Raw genomic sequence first — 24947 nt, 5'->3', positions numbered from 1 at the left:
GCCATCTAAGCACAGCGGGGACAGTACCCAGGGCTGACAGTACTTTTTAGGGACCCATGAAAATGGTTTAATTTCTTTTAAAATTAGAGGAAAGGAATGAGTGTTCAGGTCAAAGTAAATGTTATGTAATATTAATATATTTGTTTTTATACCAACAGTTATAAAATACAATATTTAATTTTTTTTTAAATAGGGGAAGGGGCCCACAAAGGCAAAAATGCCCAGGGCCCATGGCAGTCATAACGCAGCCCAGCTCTGGTCTGAAAAGCCAGGCTGGCAGGGACTACATGTGGCCCTTTAACCCCTGGTGATCTGCCCCACCCTCTTCTCTATTCCTATAACGACTGCTATCTGTCCCACCTGTCCTCACCACTTAGGATCTGGAATATTCTCTCTGGTGTTTTGTTTATTTTTAGAGACCCATTTCACATGCCCATTCTATCACCTGGCAATAGCTAGCTACCGCAGGCGCATGTTGAGAAAAGTTCAAAAGCCTGTCTGAGGTTCGTGGGAAAGAATGTCGTGATCAGTGAGTGATGCCTCTGCGAGGCTTGTGAAGGGGGGTGTGGCAGCAAGCGTGTTGTGTTCCTGCTTCCGACTGACCTTTGCCTTTTTATCGCCAACTTGACTCCCAGCTCCGCGCGTTAAGAGTGTGCCTTACACGTGCTGAGCATCCCACGTTGAAAGATCTAGAAGCCTCTTAATACCTGTTGATCGATTGGCCGAAGGGGTGTCTGTAAATACTCTTGATCCCGTTTCATGTCCCCTTGACATCTTTTCATTCTTTTTTCCCCCTTCAGGCGCCTGAACAAGAATAAACTCCAGGTCCTCCCGGAACTGCTTTTCCAGAGCAACCCGAAGCTCACCAGACTGTGAGTAGAATGGAGTTGTGTTCCCCACCTGGTGTCTTGCCCGGCTTTGCTGACGCCGAGGATGCGGTTGCCTTAGCGTGGGGAGCCCTGAGCCGTGTGGACCTTGGCAGTGAGTCCGCGCACGTGGGCGCTTGGAGCCAGGCTTCAGCGTGCTGGGTCCTCACGCTCCCCTCCAGCCCGCCTTTCTTGCGTCCGTCCTTCCCAGATCATCCGCTTAAGTGGCCGGTGAGGGCTGTGGACCTGTGGTAGTGCATCTCTCCTTTGCGAGGAGAAACTCTTCCTTTTAACTTGGGTCTGAATTAACCTCAGGGAAATGCCCTGAGGGTAGGCTTGGAGGTGAATTGATTCACACAAGACTGCCAGTGGTCTCGGAGGAGGGCAGTGGTTTGGGTTAAGCATTTCAACCTCACCTCCTTGCTGGCTAGAAGGATTCCTGCCCTTTGCCTGCTTCCAACCGCTGCCAGTCCGGGAACCCTGGGTCTGGAGATCTGTGATTTTGTGGGAAAAGAAAGAAACACTTTGAATTTTGCTTTGTCTTCAGAATGGTCCAGGGTATGATGAGGGGTGGGGGGAGACTTGCAGATTCTCTGTGTACTTATTCAGCGTGAGAGTTTGGATACTGAAGAGCTGGAGATGCACGTCGCGGTGGAGATTGTGATTCGTAGATTGGGGTTATTAGGCAAGTGCTAATTACTGACAGTGAACAACTCCATGACTTTGAACCTGAAAGTCCTACCGGCAGTAACTAGTGTACGTTATGGGGTGAATTGGTCGCCCAAGGCTTGACTTTCCGGCAGGAGCAACAAGTGTCCGACTGCTTAGCAGTCAGGCAGTGAGATTTACGGCCTGGCTGGGAGGACTCTAACCTTACTGGGGAGGCTGCAAAGTGGTAGCCACCCTTCTCATTTCCAACGGCCGTGTTTAATACCTCCGTATGCAGTCCGCCGATGCATGGAGATAAATTGGGAAGTACGAAACGCATGTTTGCATGTGCACTTAAGAATGAGTTCTGAATTAGGAATCTGTATCTCTCTCTGTACACACACACAGAGACTATATACATAAATGTGCTTTCAAGGACACTTGGCTGCAACAAGAACGGGCTGGGGTTGGCTGGGGCGTCAAGGGTACCGCGGCCTTGCTTGCCTTCTCTGGGGGACACCTGTACTTCGTCACGGTCTCCTCTTGCTGGCCCTCCCTTTCTCTTGCCCAGTCCACCCGCTGACTGTGCTAAATGAGGGAAAGAGCATGCCTCCCTTTCCACTCTTCGGCTCTGAATCCACCTTGATGGACGTGAGGGTGCATGAGGTGCTGTTGCTGGCCCGAATGAGCAACAGCAACTGGGCAGACGGGGAAACCACTCTGGTTTTTAACTTCCTCTTCCCTTTACAGTTCTTTCCTTAAATGCTCACCTAATAGCCATCTCTCCACCCAGCACTACCTTGTGCTTTTCAACCCGCTTTTAACTAAATAACGCAGACTGTATGCTGTTCTTCTGGAATCTCAGCGTCACTTTCGAGGCAAGTAAAAGGTGCTTATGGGACTGGGGCTGCTGGGCAGCTTTGAGCGGGTAGGTCTGAGAGTTCCAGTTGCTGCAGGAGGTCAGGGGGGCTGATTCTTGCTCCCCACAGCCATCAGGTGAGGCCCATTTCAGGCGGGGCTGGTCTTGATCCAGGCAGAGGAGGAGTTTCAGGCCGTGATAAGGGAGTTTCAGGCCGTGATCAGGAGTTTCTGCCATGTTGGGGGCCAGGCCCAGGCAGGTAGCACAGGGGCATGGGAAAGTCCAGTGTCCTAAAGGCCACTTTCTAACTGGAAGAGGTCGGGAGAGCCACTTTCCCTTCTGTGCCTAAATGTCTTCATCAGTAAACGGGAGATGCCTCATCTTCCCTTCTACCCGCCTCACCAAGGAGCTGTACGCGTATCCGATGAGATTATGGTGGGCATGCGTTTTCTAGGGTTTAAAGTGCTGTGTGAGTGCAATTACCAAGATAGCTATTGTTACTCCTACAATTCCCATCTTCACCACTTGTTTCGAATCTCCTTTCCCTGGGAGACATGAAGAAACCAGGAGCTGCCGTGGGCCCTGAGATCTGTTACACGGAGCTTTTGTCCTCAGGCCAGAGAGCTGCAGCTGGGAAGGCAGGGAGGACGTTTGGCTCATTTTGGTTTCTGTCCCTCTCCAGGTCCCCGTCCAGGCCCAGTGTGACACATAGGCACTCGGGAATGGGTGGATGAATAAATGAATGATACAGGCCTCAGGGTATGAACCATGTTCTGAGGGAACTTTGAATCTTTCATCCACCATTCCTTCATTCACTCATTCGTTTGTTTGTTCATTCGTTCATTCAGTAAGCTTTTCCCAGGTGCTTGTTCCAGCCTGGCCTCTGTGCTGGGTGTTAAACTGCAGATATGAAGTTTGCCCAGTTCTCTGTGTGCCCCGTCACGACACATTCTGAACGGCCGCCAAAGAGCTGAGAGCTAAATACATATTTCTGTTCATTGAAGCAGCTCTATTAACCCAGGTTTGGGCTATAATCAGCAATCCCTTTTTCTCCCTGGGCTTGATCTTTGATTTTTCTTAATGACCCTATTGTGTCTTTGTCTCATTTTGTCAGCCACTCCAGGGCCTTTTTGGAAGTAAGCAGGGTGCAAATTAGAAATCAATAAATGTGCAATCATGAGTGTGTATACATATGCCACTGGCTCTGTTTTAAAAGAGCACTGCATCTCAATAGATGCAGTGAGCCGTTTTCCAGGGAATGCTAAATGGGGCTGCTGGGTGGCCGTCTCCTCCATAGTCGGCCATGTGGTTTAAACAGCAATTCTGACGCACCTTTTCTTATTAGATCTATAGACAAAGACTGCTTAATATTCAATGATTATCTGAAAAATACCTTTTGGAAAGGCTATGGTCGTATAATAAGACATGTAGTGATGGGAAAGGGAAACAATATTTATTGAGAACCTATTATATATATATATGATTATAATATTATCACTAACTAGTAAGTGGCAGACATGTGACAAATTAGTTTAACTCAGAGGGAAAATATGTTAGTTAATGTGCATGGGAAGGCCAGTGGTAGTTATGGTTGGCTTTAGGAACAGCTGAATCCAGGAGCATGGCGGTGTCATCGGGACTTCATCTCACTCCCCGCAGCCCTAGGAAGAGAGCACAGGATGGCAGGCAAAAGCAGAAGACTCTGAGGGCAGTAACCTAGCAACCAGGGTGGAGAGGGTGTCCTCGACAACAGTCCTGCAGGAAAGAACTGAGGGTCAGTTGCTTACCTTGGTCGCACGTCCAGCTCTGAGCAGATGCTGTTGCTGGTGAGATGGTGTCCTCTGATTGACCAAGTTTGGGCCATGCGTCCATCACAGTTGTTTGCAGATGAGGGTGTGCGGGGCCTGGGAATGGGTTTCCCAAAAGGAAGAGTAATTCTGTTATCAGAGGACAGGGGAAGACATACTAGGCTTGAACACGGCAGACATCTACAAGTTTATTGAGCATCTAGTCTGTTCCGTTCCCTGTGCTTTCATTGAGTGGTTTGGATCCTTACAATAACACTTCAAGATAATAACAATAGCAAACACGTTGAGTGTTGGGTGCTCTTCTGAGCACTTAACATAGAACTTGTTGGATACTCCTAATGATGCTATGCGGTAGGAACTATGAGTACTACTCTGTGGATGTGAAACTGAGGCTCAAAGAGGTCAAAGAACTTGCCCAGCATCATACAGTTACTCAGTGACAGAACCAGGAATCGAATGTGGGTAATCTGACTCCGAAGCCTGTGCTTTTGTTCTACTACAATTAACTCCCTGCCTCAATACTCCCATTTTACAGATGAAGAAACTAAGGCCCAGAGTTTAAATTACTTGTCCGTACCCGTATTTCTAAGCAGCAGCACGGGGCACTCTGCCTCAATACTCAGATTTAGCCTTCACACCAACCCTGCAAAGAGAATCATTATTAAATCTACTTCTACCTCCGCTCGCCGCCACTAGAGAAAGCCCTTGCGCAGCAACGAAGACCCAACGCAGCCAAAAATAAATAAATAAAATAAGTAAATTTATTTTTTTTAAAAAAATCTACTTCTAAAGCTTAGAAGTGTTATCTGACTTACCCATGGCTGTATAACCAGAATACAACGGAATGGGGAAAGAAATGCATGTGTGTTGCTGCAAAGTACCTCTGTTTTCTACCATGCCACGCTGCTGTGCTAACTATTGTGGAGAGCTGAAGTCATGCTAAAAAGGACTGGTGATGGACCTGTCATACATCCAAGTGCTCTGCCAGGCCTTGGCTGGTTACCCCGCCCCACCCCCCTTAGGTGCAGCACCATCTGATTCATTGGTGCATGTGTATAGTAGTGATGTATCTACCCTCTTACTCTGTCCTTTAGCGCACAGAGCACGAGCCGTAGAATCCTAGAGCTCAGAAGTGCCCTGAGGCTTAGGTAATACCACTGTGGTCTGTAAAACACCCAGCAAGGTCTCTATCCTGCTTTGGGCACTCAGTAAATATTAGCTCACTCCTGTCCTGATGTATATTATAAGATTTTCAAGGATCAGGCCTGGACTTCTGCTCTTTCCAGGTTTCCTATCACTCGTGACTGAGCACAGTAGATGGCAGTAAAGTGAAAAGGGTAAGGGGCTGCCAGTTACTTGCTGTGAGACCACGGGCAAATTACTTAACCTCTCTGGGTCTCAGGTTCTTCATCAGTAAAGTAGACAATAATAGAACCTACTTCTCCAGGTTGTTGTGAGGTAAATGGAAATAGCCCAGGGACAACCTTTAGCGTTGACTATAGCCCATAGTAAAGTGCTCAGTGAAAGATGGCTATGGTTAACTTTTGCTGGCTGACTGATAGGAATGGTGCATATGCTGGGGCTCTGGCATCTCTGGTGTCAACATTTCAGCACCTCTCAAAGAGTTCAGTCTCCAAAATAAATGAGGGTTGAGGGAGGACTGCACCGGGAGTGGGAAGACCCTGATCCTCATACTGGCTCTGCCACCCACAAGCTGTGTGACCTTAGGCATGTTACTTCATCTCTCTGGGCCTCATCTAGAGAGGCTGAGATGAAGCGTGGTCTGTTACGTGGTCTGTAAGTTATTAATTTCTCCTTTTTGGCCTCTCCTTCAAGCTTTCTCTTTTACCTACACGTGGGGGAAGGAGGGAAGGATTTCTGGTGATTTGGAAGTTAAGTGGTTAATGTTGCCAGAAATTCCTTAGAAGAAGCAAAAGACAAGATGAAAACAGTAATTAAAAGCTGTCTGCCTTGCACCAGATTAGGAAGCTTTGAAGGGGATGAGAGGCACACAGTGGTTCACAACTGTTGTTTTTAAAAATTTGACTTTGCCGTGTGAGGATGAGCAGGCCACTGGGGTCCTTCTGCTCCACATATCCTGGATTCATGTCCAAAGAGTCCGTTACGTATTTGGTAGTGGTTTAAAGCCTGTTGCTGAAGAAGCAGTTGTGCTAGCAGCAGGACAGAGGCCCCCAATTATTCTTCACACAGTCCCTCGAGGTATTTGGCAGATTTAAAACATGCCACTGGGGTTAAACCGCTGTCGCTCACTTGGGTCAGTGGAGTTGCAAGAGACTTGGGAAGTTAATCCCCAGGCAGCTGAAAACAACATGAAATGTGACCAGCCAACTTAGCCCCAAGTCACTGGGGCTGCTGTCCTGGTGGGGCCGCTTCCCTCCCAAAGAGTTGTGAGACCTCAGTTTCCAAGGAACTTACTTGCAATGAGTGGGCCATCCCCAGAACTCTCATTTCTGCTACCTTGTACCTCTCCTTCGTATTTACCATTTCCTGCCCTTATCACCAGCCATGTGCATCCATGCCCTGTGTCCCCAAACAAGCCAGAAGCTGCATTCAGCAAGGTGATCTAATGTTCTTTGAAGTAACCCAATATTAGAGCAAAGAGCAGGGGCTTTGGAACTGTCCAGACCTGGGTTTGGATCCTACCCTCTGGTGACTGACGCTGGGCAAGTGACCTCCGCTTTCTCAGTCTCTGGTTGGTTAGCAGTGCAATAGGGATAATCATCATAGTTCCTGTCGTAGTTTGCTAGGGCTGTGATAAAGAAGTACCTCAGAGGCCACAACAGTGAGAGGCCCGCGTACCGCAAAAAAAAAAAAGTACCTCAGACCGGATGGCTTAAACAACAGAAATTTGTTTCCTCACAGTCTGCGGCCCGGAAGTTTCAGACCAAGGTTCTGGCAGGTTTGACTTCCTGAGGGCTGTCTCCTTGTCTTGCAGATTGATGGTCTTCTTGCTGCCCCTTAACATGGTTGTCCCTCCGTTCACGCTCACCTCTGGTGTCCCGTCCTCTTCTCATAAGGACACCAGTCATGTTGGCTTAGGCCCCACCCTAATGGCCACATTTAACTTAGTCACCTCTTTAAAGACCCAATCTCCAAATACAGTTACATTCTGAAGGATGGGGGCAAGGGCTTCGTAATGTGTACGAATGAACACATTAGCATATAATAGTTCCCAAGTGTGCATTGCATATTTACTGTGGGTCAAGTGCTCTGCGAACTGCTTTTAGATAGATTCTCTTCCTCAATCTCAGGCTTGGGAGGTTAGATACTACATTAGCCCCATTTTACAGATAAACACACCGAGTCCTAGAGGTTTAGACAGCTTGCCCAAGGTCATAGAGCCAGTCACTGACAGAGCTAAACTTTAAACCCAGGCTTGCCTGACTACAGAGCCCACATCCTTACCACAATTTCCATACTTATGAGAAGTCAGTAACTAAAGGGCCAGCACCCCCTCGTAGAAGCTCAGTTAGTGCTCTAGTTCCTTTATCTCTTTGAAGCCCTAAATGAGACCAGATCTGTTGAATGACTGGAACCCTGTACCTCTAGGTCGTACCTTCTGCTACTCGGAGCTCCTTTTGTAGCCAGCTCAGTCTTCCAATTCTGCACTAACCTTTAACACATAACTACATGCAGTATGTGTCTCCATAAAACTCTGTGCTGATGTGAAACGATGCTCTAAAAGTGAAAAATCAGTGAAGGAAACAAAAACCACACTATTCAGTTTTCCAGCAGAGTCATCCGATGTGGTGAAATGATCATAGGACGATGGGAAAACCAATCCATCGGGACGATAGGGGCTTCAGAGACGGCCTGCCTGCTTGCCTACCTGGAGTTGGATCTCAGAGACCTGTCCCCGCCTCTGGTGTGGGCTGGCACAGCCTTCAGAGGCCAGGGGACGGATGGTGAGACCAGCCTCACTATCGCAGGCGTGGGGCCGCTTTTTCCAGGGGCATGGCTGCCTAAAGCTCATGGAAAAAGTCCCTGCAAACTGGAGCTCCATTTCCTTCTCCAACACTTCCCCAGTCACCGAGCCCTGTGGTTAGGCCAGCCTTCCGTTTGCTTTATGGCAGGCTTCGTCACCTGCATGCTTCGTCATGTGCTTGAAGACGGGTTTAGCTTTAATCTGTGTGTGGACAGATAATGGATTACAGTGGGTGCCCTGTCACTCTTGGGATTTCTGTTTTGTGTGAGTTGCACCCTCTGTAGTACCTGAAGCTGGAGCGGAGAAAGAAGGCAGGCAGGGAAGGTTTCTGTTCTTCTCTCCTCCACTGAGCCTTTATCCAGCTGAGCACAGAAGCCTGTTGCCTTATTCACAGAGTTGATTATAAGGCTAATACTTTGAATTGCCTTATGGACTCATACTATAGAATTTCAGAACTAGGAATAAAAGTTATCTGGGCCAGTGTTTTTCAACCTTTACTGTGCATCTGAACACCTGGGAATCTGGTTAAAATGTGGACTCTGGTTCTGCAGGTCTGGGGTGGGACCTAAGAGTCTGCATTTCTACAGGACCACACTTTGCAGAGCGAGAGGATCCAGACTACAGTGGTTCTCAGACTTAGCATATAGAAAAACTAATCCCTCGAGGTTCTAATTAAAATGCTGATTCCCAGACTGTGTCCCGAAGGACTCTAGTTTCATTAGATCTGGAATGGATGTAGGGATTTGACTCTGTAAGTAGGCACCCTAGGTGATTTGGGTGTATGTCACCCATGGGGCATATTGTGGGAAACACTGATCTAGTACAACCCCTGTTATTTTATAGATTTGGGATCAGAGGAGGAACCAAACATTTCATGAGCACCTACTGTGTGCTGCACACCTTATGCATTTGCCATCTTCTTTGGTCCTCCTTCAAGGTAGGTATGTTTATGCCCACTACACAGAAGATGAAACTGAGGGTTGAGGAGTTTTAACTAACTCACCAGGAATAAACCCAGGTCTTTCTGACCCCCAATTCTGTATATTTTTCTGCTTTATAATGTGCTGCTTGTGCTGAAATACATCTTGAAAAAGAAGGTTGGGCAGACGGGAGAATAAGAGAAAAATCATGGACCTCTATAGCTTTCAAGGTTCAGTATTTGTACTTTTATGCTCATGTGAGTGTATATGAACATATGCTCATATCCGAGATCTAGGATATCAAGACTTGAAACATTAAAAGAGAAAAATTTATAGACTTAAATGCATGTTTGCAAGTGGACTTTTCTAAGTTCCCTACAATTTAGCAAAGGTAGAGTGAGGCTTTACATCTTCAAATTCTTTAGCCCTTGGGGCCAGCAGCAGAATTTTCTAAAGTGATCAGGCAATACTTGTACTTGAGAACATTCTGCCAGCTTGGAAAGTTTTTCTTTTTTATTTTTTTAAGAAAGAAAGAAAACCAAGCTGTGACTTTACAATGCTTTGGAATTACAGAATATGCTTGTAATTTTTACAATTCTGCACAGACTTCTTTGCCACATCTGGTTGATATTACTGGCAGGGATATATGGGGGAATAAACCATGGGCTGGAATGTGAAACATCCCACAAAATGAGTTTCTTATAGGTTGCTGTATAAAACATTTTGAGTCTCCCTCTCTTTGGACGGGTGGCTTAAGTGATTTCATGGATTTAGTATTTTCTTTGGTTTGAAGGTAAGGGTTTTTGCTGGTCTACTTGGTGGGGATTCCAGGGTGGTTTTCTGAGGATGTATGGAAAGGGTTAACGTTTGAGAATCAGGCCATGGATCAGGGTGGAGAAAGCCACGCTTTGCAGGAAGTCAGACCAACGTTTGGCGAAAAACACTGGACACTAGTGAGGATGGTGAAGCCCGGGTGCCAACTGAATTGCTACAGAAAAAGGAAAAACGTAGGGAGAAAGGGTTATCTGTGTAAGGGCTTCAGGAGACCTCCTGAATCTGAGCTCAGCTGGTTCATGAAACAGCTGATGGCAAGAAGAACTCAAGTTCTTGCAAAGCCAAAAGCCTTGGTACATCTGTGCATTCTCTGTCCTGGATATGAAAACCGTGAGTTGGGAAAACAGAAAAATAAAACAAACACCCAGGCTGTTACCTGGCATGTGGTCAATTCCCTACCGGGGACATTCTTGCCCAATTCCCAGGTGGAGAACTGTGTGACCAGGGGCAAGTCAAGCATCCGTTGAACACCTACTGCGTGAGTGTGTCACTGCCATATGCTGGTTATTGGGATGCTGAGTCCAGAACACAGACGTGTCTAATCTCAGCCCAGAGGGTGTGGGTGTGGGCTTCTCGCCACCTGGCTCCTTCTCACACTTCCTTGTCCGGGACCCACCTGCAGAGTTGGAACCTTTCTGCAGAAGAGCATGTGCTGCTCTCAGCAGCCTGTGGCATGCGGTGGAGTTGGCCAGCCTCGGCCGGGCTGTGCGGACATCACCAAGGGTGCTCGAAGAGAGACCGTGCTGTCCGTTGGCAACAAAGCCCTTTGCTGAAGATGAGAACCAGAGACCAGCCTTCACCCACACCCTGGGGATCCTCATTCTCCTTATCTGGAGTTAGAAACTGTCAGGGGAATGGAAAATGTCAGGGAAATGCCACGTTGCATATAGAGAACTATCAGCCTTTTGAGGTGGGCAGACCCCAAACACACATTCTTCAATTGCCTGAATGATGCTACTGTACCCGCATCTCATAATCTTGAAATATTTGTTCTTGAATCACATTCAGCATCAACAGAAACCTTTCTAAAGGGCCTAATCATCTCTCATTTTCAGCTAACATTTGGGAATCTCTCCAGGGGACAGAGCATTTTAATTTGATGTCCTAAATTCTAGCATAATTTCAAATCACACACGTACACAAAAGTCTGTAACTTTGGCTCTCTTCTGGCTGTCCTGTGGGCTCAGTATCCTGGATTTTGAGCATTAATTTCCATTTGTAAGATTTGCAGTCCATTTACAAAGTCCTGGAGACTGAAGCTTGTAATGAATGTGTTGACACAGTATTAACAACAGCAAAACTATGATAACACAGTACTGTCCAAACCAAATAGAAATGGAGACGTTTAAGTAAATTTCACGCTCCTTGCCTGAATGTGGTGTGCTGGGCCTGAGCTTTTGATTCATGGTTTAGAAGAATATTTTAATGTTTTATTCATGATGTTCCTTTCTTCCCATCATTCCTCCTCTAATTCTCCTCACCCTGCTTATGGTGATGTAGCCTGCTTGGAACTCTGGACTTGTCTTGATTGGTGCTGCCTGTTGTGTAGCCAAAAATCCTCCCCGTGGTTGGCTAAGTGGAGTATTCAGCTATGGAACTGATAGTTTGGCCTCTCATTGGCATGTCTAGGGCTCTGGACTCAAATTTCTCATCCATGAGTCAGCTTTTGATTGAAATATACACAGAGTCATGCCAACTTTTCTCCCAGTGAAAAGCATCTTGACTTTGGGAGGTCAGAATGCTCTGTCTAGGGGAGAAAACTGCATTTCTAAGAGGGTGAAAGGGTAGCCGAGGACTGATCCCCTCCATGTCAATTTCATTGAATTTGGGATTTAGGAAACTCTAAGCCATAGATCAAGATGCTCAGAGAGACCTAACTTTAATGATTTTTAAAAAATGAAAATCAGCGGTAGCAATATAGAAAGCAAGCCTGAATCATCAATGTTATTAATATCACGGCCCCAATCATCTCCTTCCTGTGTCTCCACGTCTCTTCCTCTATTCCCCCTTTTATTTCAAAAGCACATGCACATACACGTAACATACCGCACACAAACACATAAAGCCTTCTCTCTATATGAGAATCCCAGACAGATAAATGAAGATCCCTTCCAGGCTGTGGAATGAAAGCACAGATATAATTTCACTTTAGTGCAAGATACTGACTTTTAAATTAGCTCAAATTATTGAGCAACACTGTGAGGAGATATCAGAGGTCAGAAAAGTGGCAGCGGTGGTGGAACAGGAGACACTTTGTCTCCTTGGCTCATATAATTGGTGTTTTTGGTGCACAGAGATGGTAGTGGCAGTTCTGTGTCAGTGACAGGAAATTATTAGTGTAAATGTTTTCTGGTCTCAAGAGAGAGCTCCTCTTTTCCCTGGAAGAGATGTGCATGGGTCAGGCTTCTACCCAAGACCTGAAGAGACTTTCATTCCATTTTACAACACAAAGCAGAGCTTGGTCGGCTACCAGCTCCCAAGGGCTCAGCCACTGAACAAAATTATCTTAGGAAATAATTGTTATGGTTTCCACTGCTAATGGCACTCTCTGCAGATCCTCTTGCCCTGTGCAAGGCACTTCCTTTGCTTAAGTGAGAGTGAAGGATGGGAGATCATTAGGCCTAATGAGGCCGGGAAAGCAGTAGCAGGGAAAGACCAGTTGCCCAGGGAGTACCCTACTGCCAGTTTTTCCCCACGTGGAGAGTCACTGATAGGAGTGGTGAGGCGACTGTACAGAGTTTGTCACCGGGCATTATCAGTTGTCTACCACCTGCTGCCATCACCCTGGTACACGCCACCATCCTTTCTCCATGAGATGACTTCAAGGACCTCCCCACTAAATCTTCCTGCTTCTGCTCATGTTCGTTCATTATCCGTCATCCATCCAGCAGCCGCCATGATTGTTTTAAGACAAATCAGATCTCCTCATTCTCCCAGTTAAACCTCCCAGTGACTTCCCACGGTCCTAAGAATAAACCCAAGCGCCCACGTTATACAGCCTGGCCCCACCATTCTTCCCAGTGCCATCCTAGGCCACGCTTCCCACATTCACCACGCCGCAGCCTCCTGGGCCTTCTTCCTGTTGCTCCAACACTCCCGTCCCCTTCTCGACTCATGGCTTTGGCCTTGCTGGTCCTTCTGCCCGGTACACGCTGACCCCAGCTGTTGGCATGGCCAGGTCCTTCCTGAAATTCAGGTCCTGGCTCGAACATCACTCCCTTAGAGAGCCTTTCCTGATCACCTTACCTACAGTAACATCCCTTCCTTTCTCAGTCACTGTCTATAACGTGACCCAGCTTTATTTTCTTCATAGCACTTATCACTACCCGAAATTCTTTTGCTCATTTATTTGTTTACTCTCTGCTCACGCATCCCCCAGGAGATTTTAAGCTTCCTGAGAGCGGGGATTTTGTCTGTCTTGTTGACTCTATAATTGTCTACCGCTGTATCTAGCACACAGTGGGTACTTGGTAAGTATTCTATAAAAGAGTAAATGAGAGAAGGAACTTGGTCTCTCCACAGTCCGCTTTGTACTCTCAATATATGGTCAAAGGCAGCTTCTGCTTTAAACCAGCACTCTCTCCTCATTGCCCTGAAAAAGCCCCAAATGATATTTAATAGGATGTGTGCGCATATAGGCACACACAGTCATACACACATGCACGCACACTCCACAAGCACACACACAAGAGTGAAGATAAAACTAACACATTGGACTTCTTCCCGCAGTTTCTAGCCTCTAGTTATTTCACTCTTTGCAAGACAAATTACTTGGGTTTAAAAAGTAGAAGGACCCTGCCCTGGGGTCCTGAGAGGGCCTTCATGGGATGAGCCCATCCACACACAGGTGGGCCACGCAGCATGGAGGTGAGCTGACTTCAAGGGCTACCGGGGTGGGAGTTCAAACTTCCACCAAAGAGAGAGAAACAGCCCATGCTGGGGTCCTCCACTAGCAGATGTGAACCAGTGTCCGAGACTGAGTTAGGGAGGGAATGTTATTTTTTGACACTTTTTTCAAAGACCCGGGAATAATATTCTGTGATACAATGAAATGAAAAGATAAACTGTGTTTGCTTCATCTCCAGGCCTCATTGATTGTTTTAATTCTAATGGGCATTGAAAGGAGTTGTCTAGCTATTGGAAGGCTCAGCTCAGTGAAGTCTTTCCAAAAAAGAGACCTGTGGGGACTCAAACAAAACCAAATCTTAGTCTGGAAAAAAAAAGAATAGATTACACTAATTTACTGGGCATTGACCTAAACCTCCAAATTATTTTTTTTTTCTTGATCTGAGATCTAAACCAGAGGTTGTTTGAAAGACATCTGGTGAATTAGTCCAAACCTGAAGTCAACCATGTCTTCTAAAATAATTGAACCAGAGCCACACTGGAACATCAAAATATTCATGTTTCCAAACGGACTGTCTCTGGGTCTCTGGCTGGCGTAGCTATAGCACCAACCTACTGTTTGTTCCTCTTCTCCCCCTCCCAGCCCTCTGCCCCTACCTGTCACTTCTCCTTTCTGCAAACCTGGCATCAATCAGCAATGTGTGATTGCTGCTGCTGCCCTGGGAATGCAGACCTTCGAGACTCGCTTTACTGCTGCTGTGATCAGGAGAGATGCTACTGTTCAGAGTGACTTGATCCACTCACCACCTTTAATTCCATGTCATGAGGAAAAGAGGAGGGGTCTTTTCATTAGATGAGTGGGAGAAAGGGAAGATAGGATGGAGAGAAAGGAAGAAACCCTAGAATAAGGAAGAGAGGGAGGGAGAAAAAAGAATAACAATCACCAAAAAGTAACCATGGAACAGAGATGGTAAAGATACAGCGAAGGAGCAAGGAAAGAAAGAAAATAAGAATCTTTGGGGGAAAATGTATCTCAGGTTTATTTTCATCTTTTCCTGGTTCCTCCTAAGGCAGCTGGAAGAATTTCTGATCACACATGTGCCTCTCCATTCTGTACCAAGCTCTGTGTCAACTCTTGTCTCTACAGCAATCCCTCAGGAGGCAAGAACATCGGCTTCATAGAATCCCAGAGCTGGACGGCACTTTCAGAATTTCTAGAACTATGCCTTTCTTTCACAGTTGGAGAAATAGAGGCACAGAGCTGCAGGGAACTCACAAACCCCAACCCTAGGATTCCTCGTCTGGTGCTGGGGGCCCAGCCCAAAGATACGTTCTTACCTTTGCCATGATTTCTCAGGAAGTGGCAAAGAAGAAAAACCATGGAAGAAGGATCACTGGCTTACAAGGGATTAAGGATTGGTGTTTCCAGGGGTCAGGCTGCCTGGGGTAGCAGTTTCTCTTTTAAGAAAAAGGATATTCTGGGCTTCCCTGGTGGCGTAGTGGTTGACAGTCCGCCTGCCGATGCAGGGGACACGGGTTCGTGCCCCAGTCTGGGAAGATCCCACATGCCGCGGAGTGGCTAGGCCTGTGAGCCATGGCCGCTGAGCCTGCGCGTCCGGAGCCTGTGCTCCGCAACGGGAGAGGCCACAACAGCGAGAGGCCCGCGTACCGCAAAAAAAAAAAAAAAAAGAAAAAAAAAAGAAAAAGGATATTGTTTTGAAAGAGGTGATATTGGTGATGGATTTGCTCATCCAAGTAAGGATGAGCAGCTCTTACCTGTGAAAGTGTTGTTGCAAGTTCCATGTGGTTATTGTCACGACATACTTGAGGAAGGGGATTGAAGGGACCAACCTCACCTGAGAGCTGTTCCTCGAAAAGAATCAACAAAATAGGCAACCGAAAGGAAGGCGTAGAGGCCGACCCCTAAGGTTTCCATCCTGCTGTTGGAGGAATGGCGGTACCATCAAAGGGAAGCGAAGAGGAAGTCTTCTTGGAGTGTGGTGATGGGGACTGCTTCCTCCCAGGGACAGCCAGCCTGGTGCATCTGAATTTCCACCTACTAGGAATTTCAGAAGTTAAAAAGCCAGAGTCAACTTGGTATCAACTTCAGCAACATTTTTTTTTTCCCGTTCCAGGTAGTGAGTTACCTCTCTGAGGACACATCTTTATAAAGAGCCTGTTCATTTGAGAAAAAAGACCCCAGCCTGTTACTTATAACCCAGCAGCCACTGAGGAACTGACCAGGTTTTCCTAGTGGGCAGGGGCACCGCACCCTGCTTACCTGTCATATGTAACCATTTACCTGCAGCTAATTAGCCAGACTTCAGCACAGAGTCTCCAGTTGCTATGCTAATGATGGCAGCCCTCCCCTCCCAAGAAGTGCTGATTTCCCAGCTCCGCATGAGGGGCTTCAGTAATCTCTCTTTCCAGTGATATAATTTGATTCCTTCGTAGGAGGCTGCTCTGGTCCTAGCTCACTTAGCACTTAATCTCTCGCTAGATACTCTCATTACTTAATCTTTTCAGGCCCCAGACCAGCCCGGGCCTCTTATTTATCTATCTGGGGTCCTGTTTACTTCCCTGTTGTAAATTACTTCTGGTTCCTGGCAGTCTGATCTCTGCAGTGATAGACTAATAGCTGGGAGCTACCGCATTTGCCTTGTGTGATGAGGCAAATAATATGCTTAACTTATGGGAGAGAAGTCCCCCCCTGTTTATTTCAAGGGGGGAAATATCACTCAGGGGAAAGGGCCAAATCATTTACCTAATGGCTGCTGGTGTAATTACGGACAGGATTATGTGAGACAAATTGCCATGCCCATAAATCTAAACCTCCAGTGTCTCAAAGGCAGAGAGGGAATTCGGGCAGCTGGCATGGGCTCTGACTCTCTGACAGGTGGGTTTCTGAGAGGGTGCTGGCAGAAGGAGGATGTCGGCATGCTGGTTTGCTTGGCGAGGAAGATGCTGTTCTCCAGCCCCAAACTCTAAACAGCTAAGGCCCGGGTGGGCAAACCACAGCCTGCAGGCCCATCCAGCCCACTGCCACCTGCTATTGTAAATAAAGTTTTATTGGAACATAGCCACAGCCACTCATTTTCATACTGTCTGTGGCCCTATGTGTGCTACAGTTCTAGGCCCTATGTGGGCCTAGTTCTTGGCAGAGACTGTTTGGCCCCCCAAAGCCAAAAATATTTATAGTGTGGCCTTTACAGAAAAAGTTTGCCAATCCTTGCTTTGCCAGAAGAACCTTCAGACAAATATTTTATATGGAGATGGAGAGATTAATTTGGATCACCCCCCTTAGCTTTCTTTTTTCAGACAATTCAATCCCATTTCAAGGAAATTGGATGGCAACTAGGATAGCCATCACTCGCTCTGCAGTGCTTCCGCCTCTATTCATGTGGCTTCTCTCAACAATTGTGTGGCTTAGGTAGGGATTATGAACCCATTTGACAGAAGAGAAAACTGAGACTCTGAAAAGTGAAGTGTTTTGCCCAAGGTCATTCAGTAAGGAATTTGCAGAACTGGGATTCAGACCTTGCCTGTCTAGCTCCAAATTCTGTCTTCTTTCATCTAAGCCTCACTGCCTCTCAACAAAAAAGAAGGATGAAGGTACTGGCAGTGGGGGAGGATTTATCTCGGCCTTGCCTCTCTCTGCAGAAGGGCTGTTGAAAGGGGACATGTGAGCAGCCAAGTCACAAGACACACCAAAGCTCAAGGAGAAGTGAGGGGGTCTTGTTTTCTTCCATCCACACTCACTGTGGGGTGGCTGGTGGAGCAGAACCAAGAGTGCTTTATCATGAAACATAACAATTATTTGTCAGGCAGCAAGAGAAAACCAAAGAGAAGAAGACCTGGGTGATAAAAAGCTTATTTCATGGCCTGCGTTGCCTGTGCAGTGCTGACTGCCAGAGAGAGAGCACGGTCCATATGTCCTCCTCATGGGGGAGGTGGACGCCACCAGCTCTGCTGCAGCCAGGGTAGAAGGAGAGCCTTGGCTCTTGTACCCTCTGGGAGAAGTTCTTTCGGCTTTGGGGCAGCCTGGAGCCAGACCCAGATGCCCTGAGCTTCTGCAGTGGGTGTGGGAAAAGTGGTTTTGTCCACAGGCCTGCAGACATTACCAGTGTGCCTGGTGCAGCTGTAGAAATCTCAGGTTGAAAACAGGAGCAAAAGTACCTCTTGCAAAATAGTGTTTGGCCTCTGAACCTAAAACGGCAAGAGGGTATAGTGGAAATAATAGTAAGTAACACAGCCATGTCACAGCAGCTACCATTTATTAAGTGTTGACAAAGCATCAGGCCTTGTTCTAAACCCTATCATCTTCATGATCTCATTTAATCTTCATAATCATCTGGTGAGGTGGGTCTAACTAGTCCCTTTTATTGAAGAGGAAATGGAGCTCAGCGATGATAAATAATTTGCTCAAGCTAATGTGTCAGTGGTGGAGCTGAGAACCCAATCTGCCTGACCATGTACTAGGGGTGGGAGGTAGGGGAACCACAGGCGTGATCAAATGATCATAGAGCAGCTCTGCCAGGTGGGCACATAATTTTTCTTTTCTGAGCCTCAGTGTCCAAAGTTTGAATGGATGTGACAGCCAGGGTTGTGAAGACAATCACGGGTGATGGTGTATTTTTAGCGTAAAGCTATCGTCTGACTCATAGTAAGAGCTCAGTGGGCCCCTCCCCATTTTCTCCTCTCTTTCCATGGCAATAAGACACAAACCCAAGCTTTTCTATCACTATCATCATTGTCTACGATGTCCTGCTGAGCTCTGCAGGGAGTGGGATACACAGACCCAACCTCTCCCTTTGAGGCATTTTCTGTCTAAGATGGGTATATATTATATTTATCCATGCATCAGTGGATGTACAGTAATGGACCATGCGGCCAGGGAGAGAGGACATCCCACCGAATGGGAATGGAGCAAAAGGCATTTGCATCACATGCATGCCAAGGGAAGTTGCATTTTAGAGGAAAACTTTTTTGCAATTCATTCATCTTTGCTGAGCTTCTACTCTGGAGAATAGAAAGCAGAGAGAGATTTGGAAATATGCAGGTGGAACAGGTGAGGGCCAGCTGTCACTTCTCTTTTGATCAAGCTGTAAAAGTTCTTGGTTCAGTCTCCTCCTCTCCTGGAGTTGGCATGGATTGTGATGTACTGATGAGTTGGCCTTCTGTAGAAGAATTTGAAACACAGAAAATTAATGTTGTTTGGTGTTGTACTATGTTCTGGGCAAGTTCTTTCTCCAGCATCTTTATTTTTTTCCTCCCAACCCTGTGAGGTGGGTATTAGTCATCTCCATTTGCATTGAGGGAAAAGGGTTTAAAGAACGTATGGTCTCAGAGTTAAGAGGAGATGGAATCAAGATCAGAACCCACTTCTTTCCAATTCTGGAGCTCATTATACACTACACATCAAATGATCTGTCGTCATACTGTGAGGAGGAGATACTCTCTTCCCTTCTTCCTAATGACATCCCAACTGTCTCCAAAGACTTCTAGAAATGATTCCAGGGACTGTGTGTGGCTTCTTGGGGTCTGACCACTTCCACCCTAGAGGGACCTGGCTTTTTAGGACTCTCAAGATTACCACTGACAGAAATCTGAAGCAAAGTAGAATAAGGAAAAACAAACAAGTGTCAATGATGAGAACACAAAGCCACGATGTAGGGCTGGTGTTAAAGGTCACCAGGACCCTGACCCGAAGCCCACTTGGTGTCTGCCACTCTCCAAATGTCATCTCACATCTCTCTGCCTGGTAGCTTCGTCCCTCATGTCCCCTTGTGATGCCCTGGCAGACTGGCACCATATCCTTACAGCTTTGTGACCAGAGAGCAAAGAGTCTTCCCTGGTGTTCATCCCAGAAGATTCTCAGGGCAGGACTCCCATTAGGCCTAGCTAGAGACGTGTGCCCTTCCCTGGACCAATCATCGTGGCCGGAGGCTAGGGCCTATGATTTGCTCAGTCTGGGCCACATACTGGAAAAGAGCTGGGTGGGTTCTAGGCATCCAGAGACTAGAGCCAAGATGCCTCAGCCAGGAGGAGCTCTGATTATGAGGCAGGCCGAAGATCGCAGCCAGCCTTCTGTCCAGAATGGTAGGCTGCTTCAAGACAACAGTCATGCCTAGAATGCCTTGCAGTTTCATTCCCGGGTCCTCCCTAACATAGGGAAAACGCCTCTGCAGCTATTCCCAGAAAGATCCAAGGGAGCTAAAAAAAAACAAAAAAAACAAAAAAAGATTGAGGAGACATCAAGGCTACTGTAGGATGAGTGAGCATGTGAATTCATAGGCTGAGAAAATAATGTGGAAAAGGGATGCAAAGTCAGGACAGCCATGCCTTTGTTTCCAGATCTAAGAGGCAGCATCCTTGAAGCTTGGCAGGACTTTAGGAGAACAAAGGAGACTTTATGGAATTCTGGATTTCACCTCTGCCTCCCTCTCTGGCTCTTACTCCTGCCATGTCTTTGTTCACTCCTTTCAATCCTGCTGTAGCTAGCCTTTAGCAGTTCAGAAATTCACCATGATTTGTTTTCTCTGCATCTTTATGCCTTCTTATTCATACCTGGAAGGCATTTCTCACATCCTATTGTCTAACTAAATTTCACTTTTTAAAACTCAGCTCTCATCTCTCCTCCTCCAGGGAGCCCTCCCTGATAATGCTAGTCTTATTTACTAGAAAGACTGCCTCTGGGTCCTGCCACTTGAGCATCAACCATGCCAACTCTGAGGCTGATATTTTGTCTGCCTTTCCCACCAGACTATGAGCTACTTGTGAGTGGGGAATTATATTTCTATTTTTTTATTAGCAGGGTTTAGTACAGTGCTAAACTATTTTGTTAATGGAAAAACTGAATAAATGGTGTCTTAACTCAGGCTGCTGTAACAAAATCCAATAGATCAGTGGCTTAAATGATAGACATTTATTCCTCACAGTTCTGGAAGCTAGGAAGCATGAGATCAAGGTGTCAGCCTGGTTGGCTTCTGGTGAGAACTCTTCCTGGCTTGCAGAAGGCCATCTTCATGAGGTGTCCTTACATGGGAAGAGAGATCGAGAGAGAAATCGAGGGAGAACAGGAGAGAGGGAGAGATGGAGAGAGGAGTGCTTTCTGTTCTCTTCTTACAAGGGCACTAATTGCACTAATCCCAACTCGAGGACCACCCGCCATGACCTCATCTAAACCTAATTACCTCCCAAAGGCCCCACCTCCAACCAGATACCATTACATTGGAGATTAGGACTTCAACATATGAATTTTGAGGGGGACACAGACATTAAGTCCATAACAAATGGGAAGTAGGGCCAGAGAGCAGCTATTGATTTTATGGAACTCATACCTCAGAGGTATTTGAGGTAGAGGATCTGAACATCAGCTTCAAATGTAGACGTACATTTCCCAAATGTGTGCCATCTTAATATATGTTCAGAAAAAAGTATCCTCATCATATATGTCTGGGAAACATGGTGCTAAAGGAAATATGGAAAGATTTTTGATTGTAGGATCGCTCAGAACCTTTACAATGTTAATATGCATTGGAAATTTCCAAGAGGTGAAAATTAGTACACAGGTAGCTCCCAAAATGTTTTTTGACTGTGGAATCTGTGTTCATGGCACGGTTGGTGGGACTTGGGTTTTATAGGACTGGTGTTGAGAAAATGTGAGGTTAGAACTTTGTAAAAATTAGGTTAATTCATAGGTGAAAGGGCTATAAAAGGACTCTGAAAAAACTATCTGAGAGTAATTCAGTGTTTCCCCTGGGAACCTTTTAATCAAAATGGATCAAAGATTGGTCAGTCCAGGTTCATGATTCTGAAGCCCCATTTGATTGTAATCTCAACTTGGCCCTCGAGAGCCTTCTTATTATTGGTCCTGATACAGTGGCAGGGTCCCTCTCTGGGCACTTCCTCCCGCTGAGGTCAAGAAGCATTTCAGAGGCTTTCCGAACATCCCACCTCTTTCTCAAAGCTTTCCCTGATCTGCTAAAGGAAAGGTGGCATTTTCCCTCCATGCCTACCCTGTCTGCACTCGCTGGTCCTCTCCCCCTCTCTCCTCACCCACCACCCTCAACGCTTCTCCTTTGACTCTATCTGGGGGTGATTCCTTTGGCCCCAAGAGCAGAGAATAGCTGCAGGCCACTTAGGCATTCTGGGTGGGTTGTTGGGATCCAGATCCCTGCCTGAACCCAACATCCCCACCCAACCCCGCCCCTTTCCCTCCAGGGGTGGGTGGATTCTTCCCAGCTGAGTCTGATGAGATGGATGCCTACAGATATTCAGCAGCTTCTCCAGAGCAATGAATATTCATGCCTTCACTTGGTGGGCTGCATTCCAGCCTGGGGACAGGGACCTTTCTCCATTCTGCCTCTCTGTTCCTCGGGACTGTGGTCCGACCCTTGTACCTCCTGTGAGGACCCCATCACAGGAGGGGGTACAGGATCAGGACCCCATCATCATCTGAGGACCCTCTTAGAAAATCTCTTTTCTGAGGCTTCAGATCAAGGGAGTGCTACACCAGCCTCAGGGCTGCTGCCACCCCTGGCATCTTGGTGTTGGGCACACTCAAGCTTTCCCCTGCCCTTACACCCACACGCTTCTCTGGCCCCTTCCTACCTCCCCGCTTTTGCTCACGCCCATTTCCCCTGCCTGGGATGCGCTGCCTTCTCTTCCAAGGCTTTTCCAAATCTAGAGACAGTGGCTTAAGAGTGAGTTCTAAGGTAGAAGATTATTGCGAACGATAAAAGAAGCAATCTTCTATAAAGCATTTAGCACACGGCCTGATGTCCAGTAAACGTCAGTTGCTTGTATCTAGTCCTCAAGCCTCGAATCCTCCCCATTCAGTGAAGACTTTGTGGCAGCCTCCCCCCACATCAGTCTCCCCAGTTCCTCAGCACGAGCATCAGAACCACATGGAGGAGACGTTTAGTGATATTTTTGGCATTGTGCTGTGGACTGCTCTTCATCTCTGGTGTTATTAAACAGGACACTTTCTCTGTTTCTGCCTCTTTCTCTCAACCGCATGGTTGGTGATCATGTTGTCTGCTGGGGTATGTGGCACAGAGTAGCTGGTTGATTTACTCGTTTGTTTAATCGAGCCACCTGACTGGCTAAAAAGAAAAAAACTCAAGGATTTGGAAAAATCACCCTCATTCTTCCCTTGCAACCACTCTTTCATTTAAAGGGACTGCAAAATGGCGCTCCCACAGGTAGAATCCTGCCCACAGATGTATTGTGTTTGGCCTGCATAATTTGAAAAAAAAATGAGTTGCCTATATTTAAAAATTGGGAGATTTCATATTAAGTATCCAGATGACTTATTCCTGCCCCCAGAGTGGGAGCTCTGGCAGCTGCACTGGGCCCCGATTCCCATATAGTAAGTCTTCAGAGCCGAGTTTGGGTACCCTTTTCAAGGAGCACGCTTTCTCCAATGTGTGAAAATTCCCATCATTCTCACTGCCCCATGTTGGCCCTGCTCATTTATTTTCATAACCTTTACAGTCTTATATTTGGGGACCAGACCTTCTTCATTTCCCAGCAGCAGTCACAGAAGAGGTGACTGAGGCCTTCAAGGCCAGGGCCACCGATTGGTCAGTGATGGTGGAGACCATCGAGGGGGGCTGGCCATCAGGCTGCTTCTTCACGGCCCTGGATGGAGAGTGGGCCCCCAGCAGGGCTCCTTTTTCCTTTGTTGGGTTTGGAAATTGTTGAAGACTCTACTGGACCTTTCTTTGATGGTTTCCATGTCCCTTTCGCCCCTGAGAAGTGGGCGGATGATCTCCTTCCATAGAATAGGATGCCCAGCGAAGTGGAGGTCCTCAGATGCTCTTCTTGGGGGTGGGGAGACATCTTGAGCCTTTCAAACGCACGTGTCCTTGTAGTCTGTGGACTTTCACAGCACGTCTGCCACCTCCGGTCCACAAGGCCAAATCCTGTCATGTGGGTGCAGTCAGGGAGCACAGAGAGAATTCCAGCTCGGCACCCCTCCAGGAAGCCCTTGGCCTGCGTGTACGTTCCCTCTCTGAGGAAGGGCACGCCTGAGCTGCCTGCCCCACATCACAGGCTTCCTTCCACCCAGGAGGAGGGCTGGACTCAGTCTCCATGAGGCCTCCAGCGTCACACGGTCAGGATAGGCCTTGAAGCTCCTCTGCCTGGTGGGGCTTTGCAAATAGGGGGTTTAGAGAAACGGGTAGGTCTGTTTTTAATCGAAACAGTTACTTCACTTCATCCCAGCATCCCTTGGTCAGGGCCCTGTTTTTGTGGTGACACGGCTTCTCTCTCAAGTTTTAGGCGCCTCTGTCTCTGCATCTTAGTGCTGCTGTTGCTAGCAAGTATTTGGGGAGTGCTAATGACCGCCTGAACCGGCCAGCAGTTCTCTGACAGGGAGCAATTTGTGGTATAGGGAGACTTCCATTGCCAGGGATGCCCTCTCTAATTTTCTGCATCGTGAAACCTTCTTCCATTCTCTCTCATTTGACATCTCTAGGTTCCCCGCGCTCAGGACCTTCTCATGGAAAGGTTTGGGAGAAGCCAGCTAATTTATTTTCCCGAGTTATGTCATTGAAAACTGACTCCGTTATTTCTTCCAGAAAAATGCGTGTTTTCATATGCTTCATGTGTAGACATACCATAAAATGATATATTAATCTGGAAGGGCCCTTTGAGATCTCCTAGTTTAGCCATGGCAAATTGATTACATCTTGAATGCCAACCGTGATTAGATAAATGGTGCCCAGGGTAATATGTTGAAAAGGATTCTGAGGCCCATCCAACCTCAGGAAGGCGCCCTGGGAGATATTATGCTCCGTTGGCATGGACCCAGGACAGCGACCGGCAGGACATTTCCTAGATACAGCCACCCCTGATGAAGTTCATGCTCCCCACTTTACAGACGAGGAAACTGTGCCCAGAAACCAGAGGCAACTAGGGTTCTGCTAGCCCTTACAACAGTCCTGAGTTGGAAAAGGAGCCCCCCTCTGAGCTGACAGTGTTCCAGAGTCACGGGATTTGGGATGAATCTTAAGTGAATGACTTGTAAGAGGGTCCCCCAATGCCATGGTGGAGCAGGGGCGGCGTAGAGCTGCACGGCCCCCTGACCCTCTGTCCCAGCAAGGTCTCTGGCCAGTGGCCGCATCCCAGGATCCAGGGAGCTTCTATGCAATTTGCCTCCCGTTTCTATTTCCCATTATTCCTCCTGAGGATGAAGACAGGTCAGACACTGGC

The 24947-nt window shown here is 47.1% G+C and overlaps 1 protein-coding gene across 1 annotated transcript in view; it reads left to right on the top strand.

The window, feature by feature from the left end:
• SLIT3 (slit guidance ligand 3) overlaps positions 1-24947 on the top strand; it is a 610847-nt gene that overhangs the window by 101802 nt on the left and 484098 nt on the right. Inside the window, exon 4 of the mRNA XM_060144178.1 lies at positions 801-872. Within this exon, the coding sequence (XP_060000161.1) occupies positions 801-872 (72 nt within the window). The remainder of the gene's footprint in view (positions 1-800; positions 873-24947) is intronic.

This window comes from Lagenorhynchus albirostris, chromosome 3 (genome assembly GCF_949774975.1).
Source record: "Lagenorhynchus albirostris chromosome 3, mLagAlb1.1, whole genome shotgun sequence".
In the NCBI taxonomy this organism is placed as follows: domain Eukaryota; kingdom Metazoa; phylum Chordata; class Mammalia; order Artiodactyla; family Delphinidae; genus Lagenorhynchus; species Lagenorhynchus albirostris.
The sequence above is the reverse complement of the archived record's forward strand: the minus strand, read 5'-3'. Positions and strand labels throughout refer to the sequence as shown.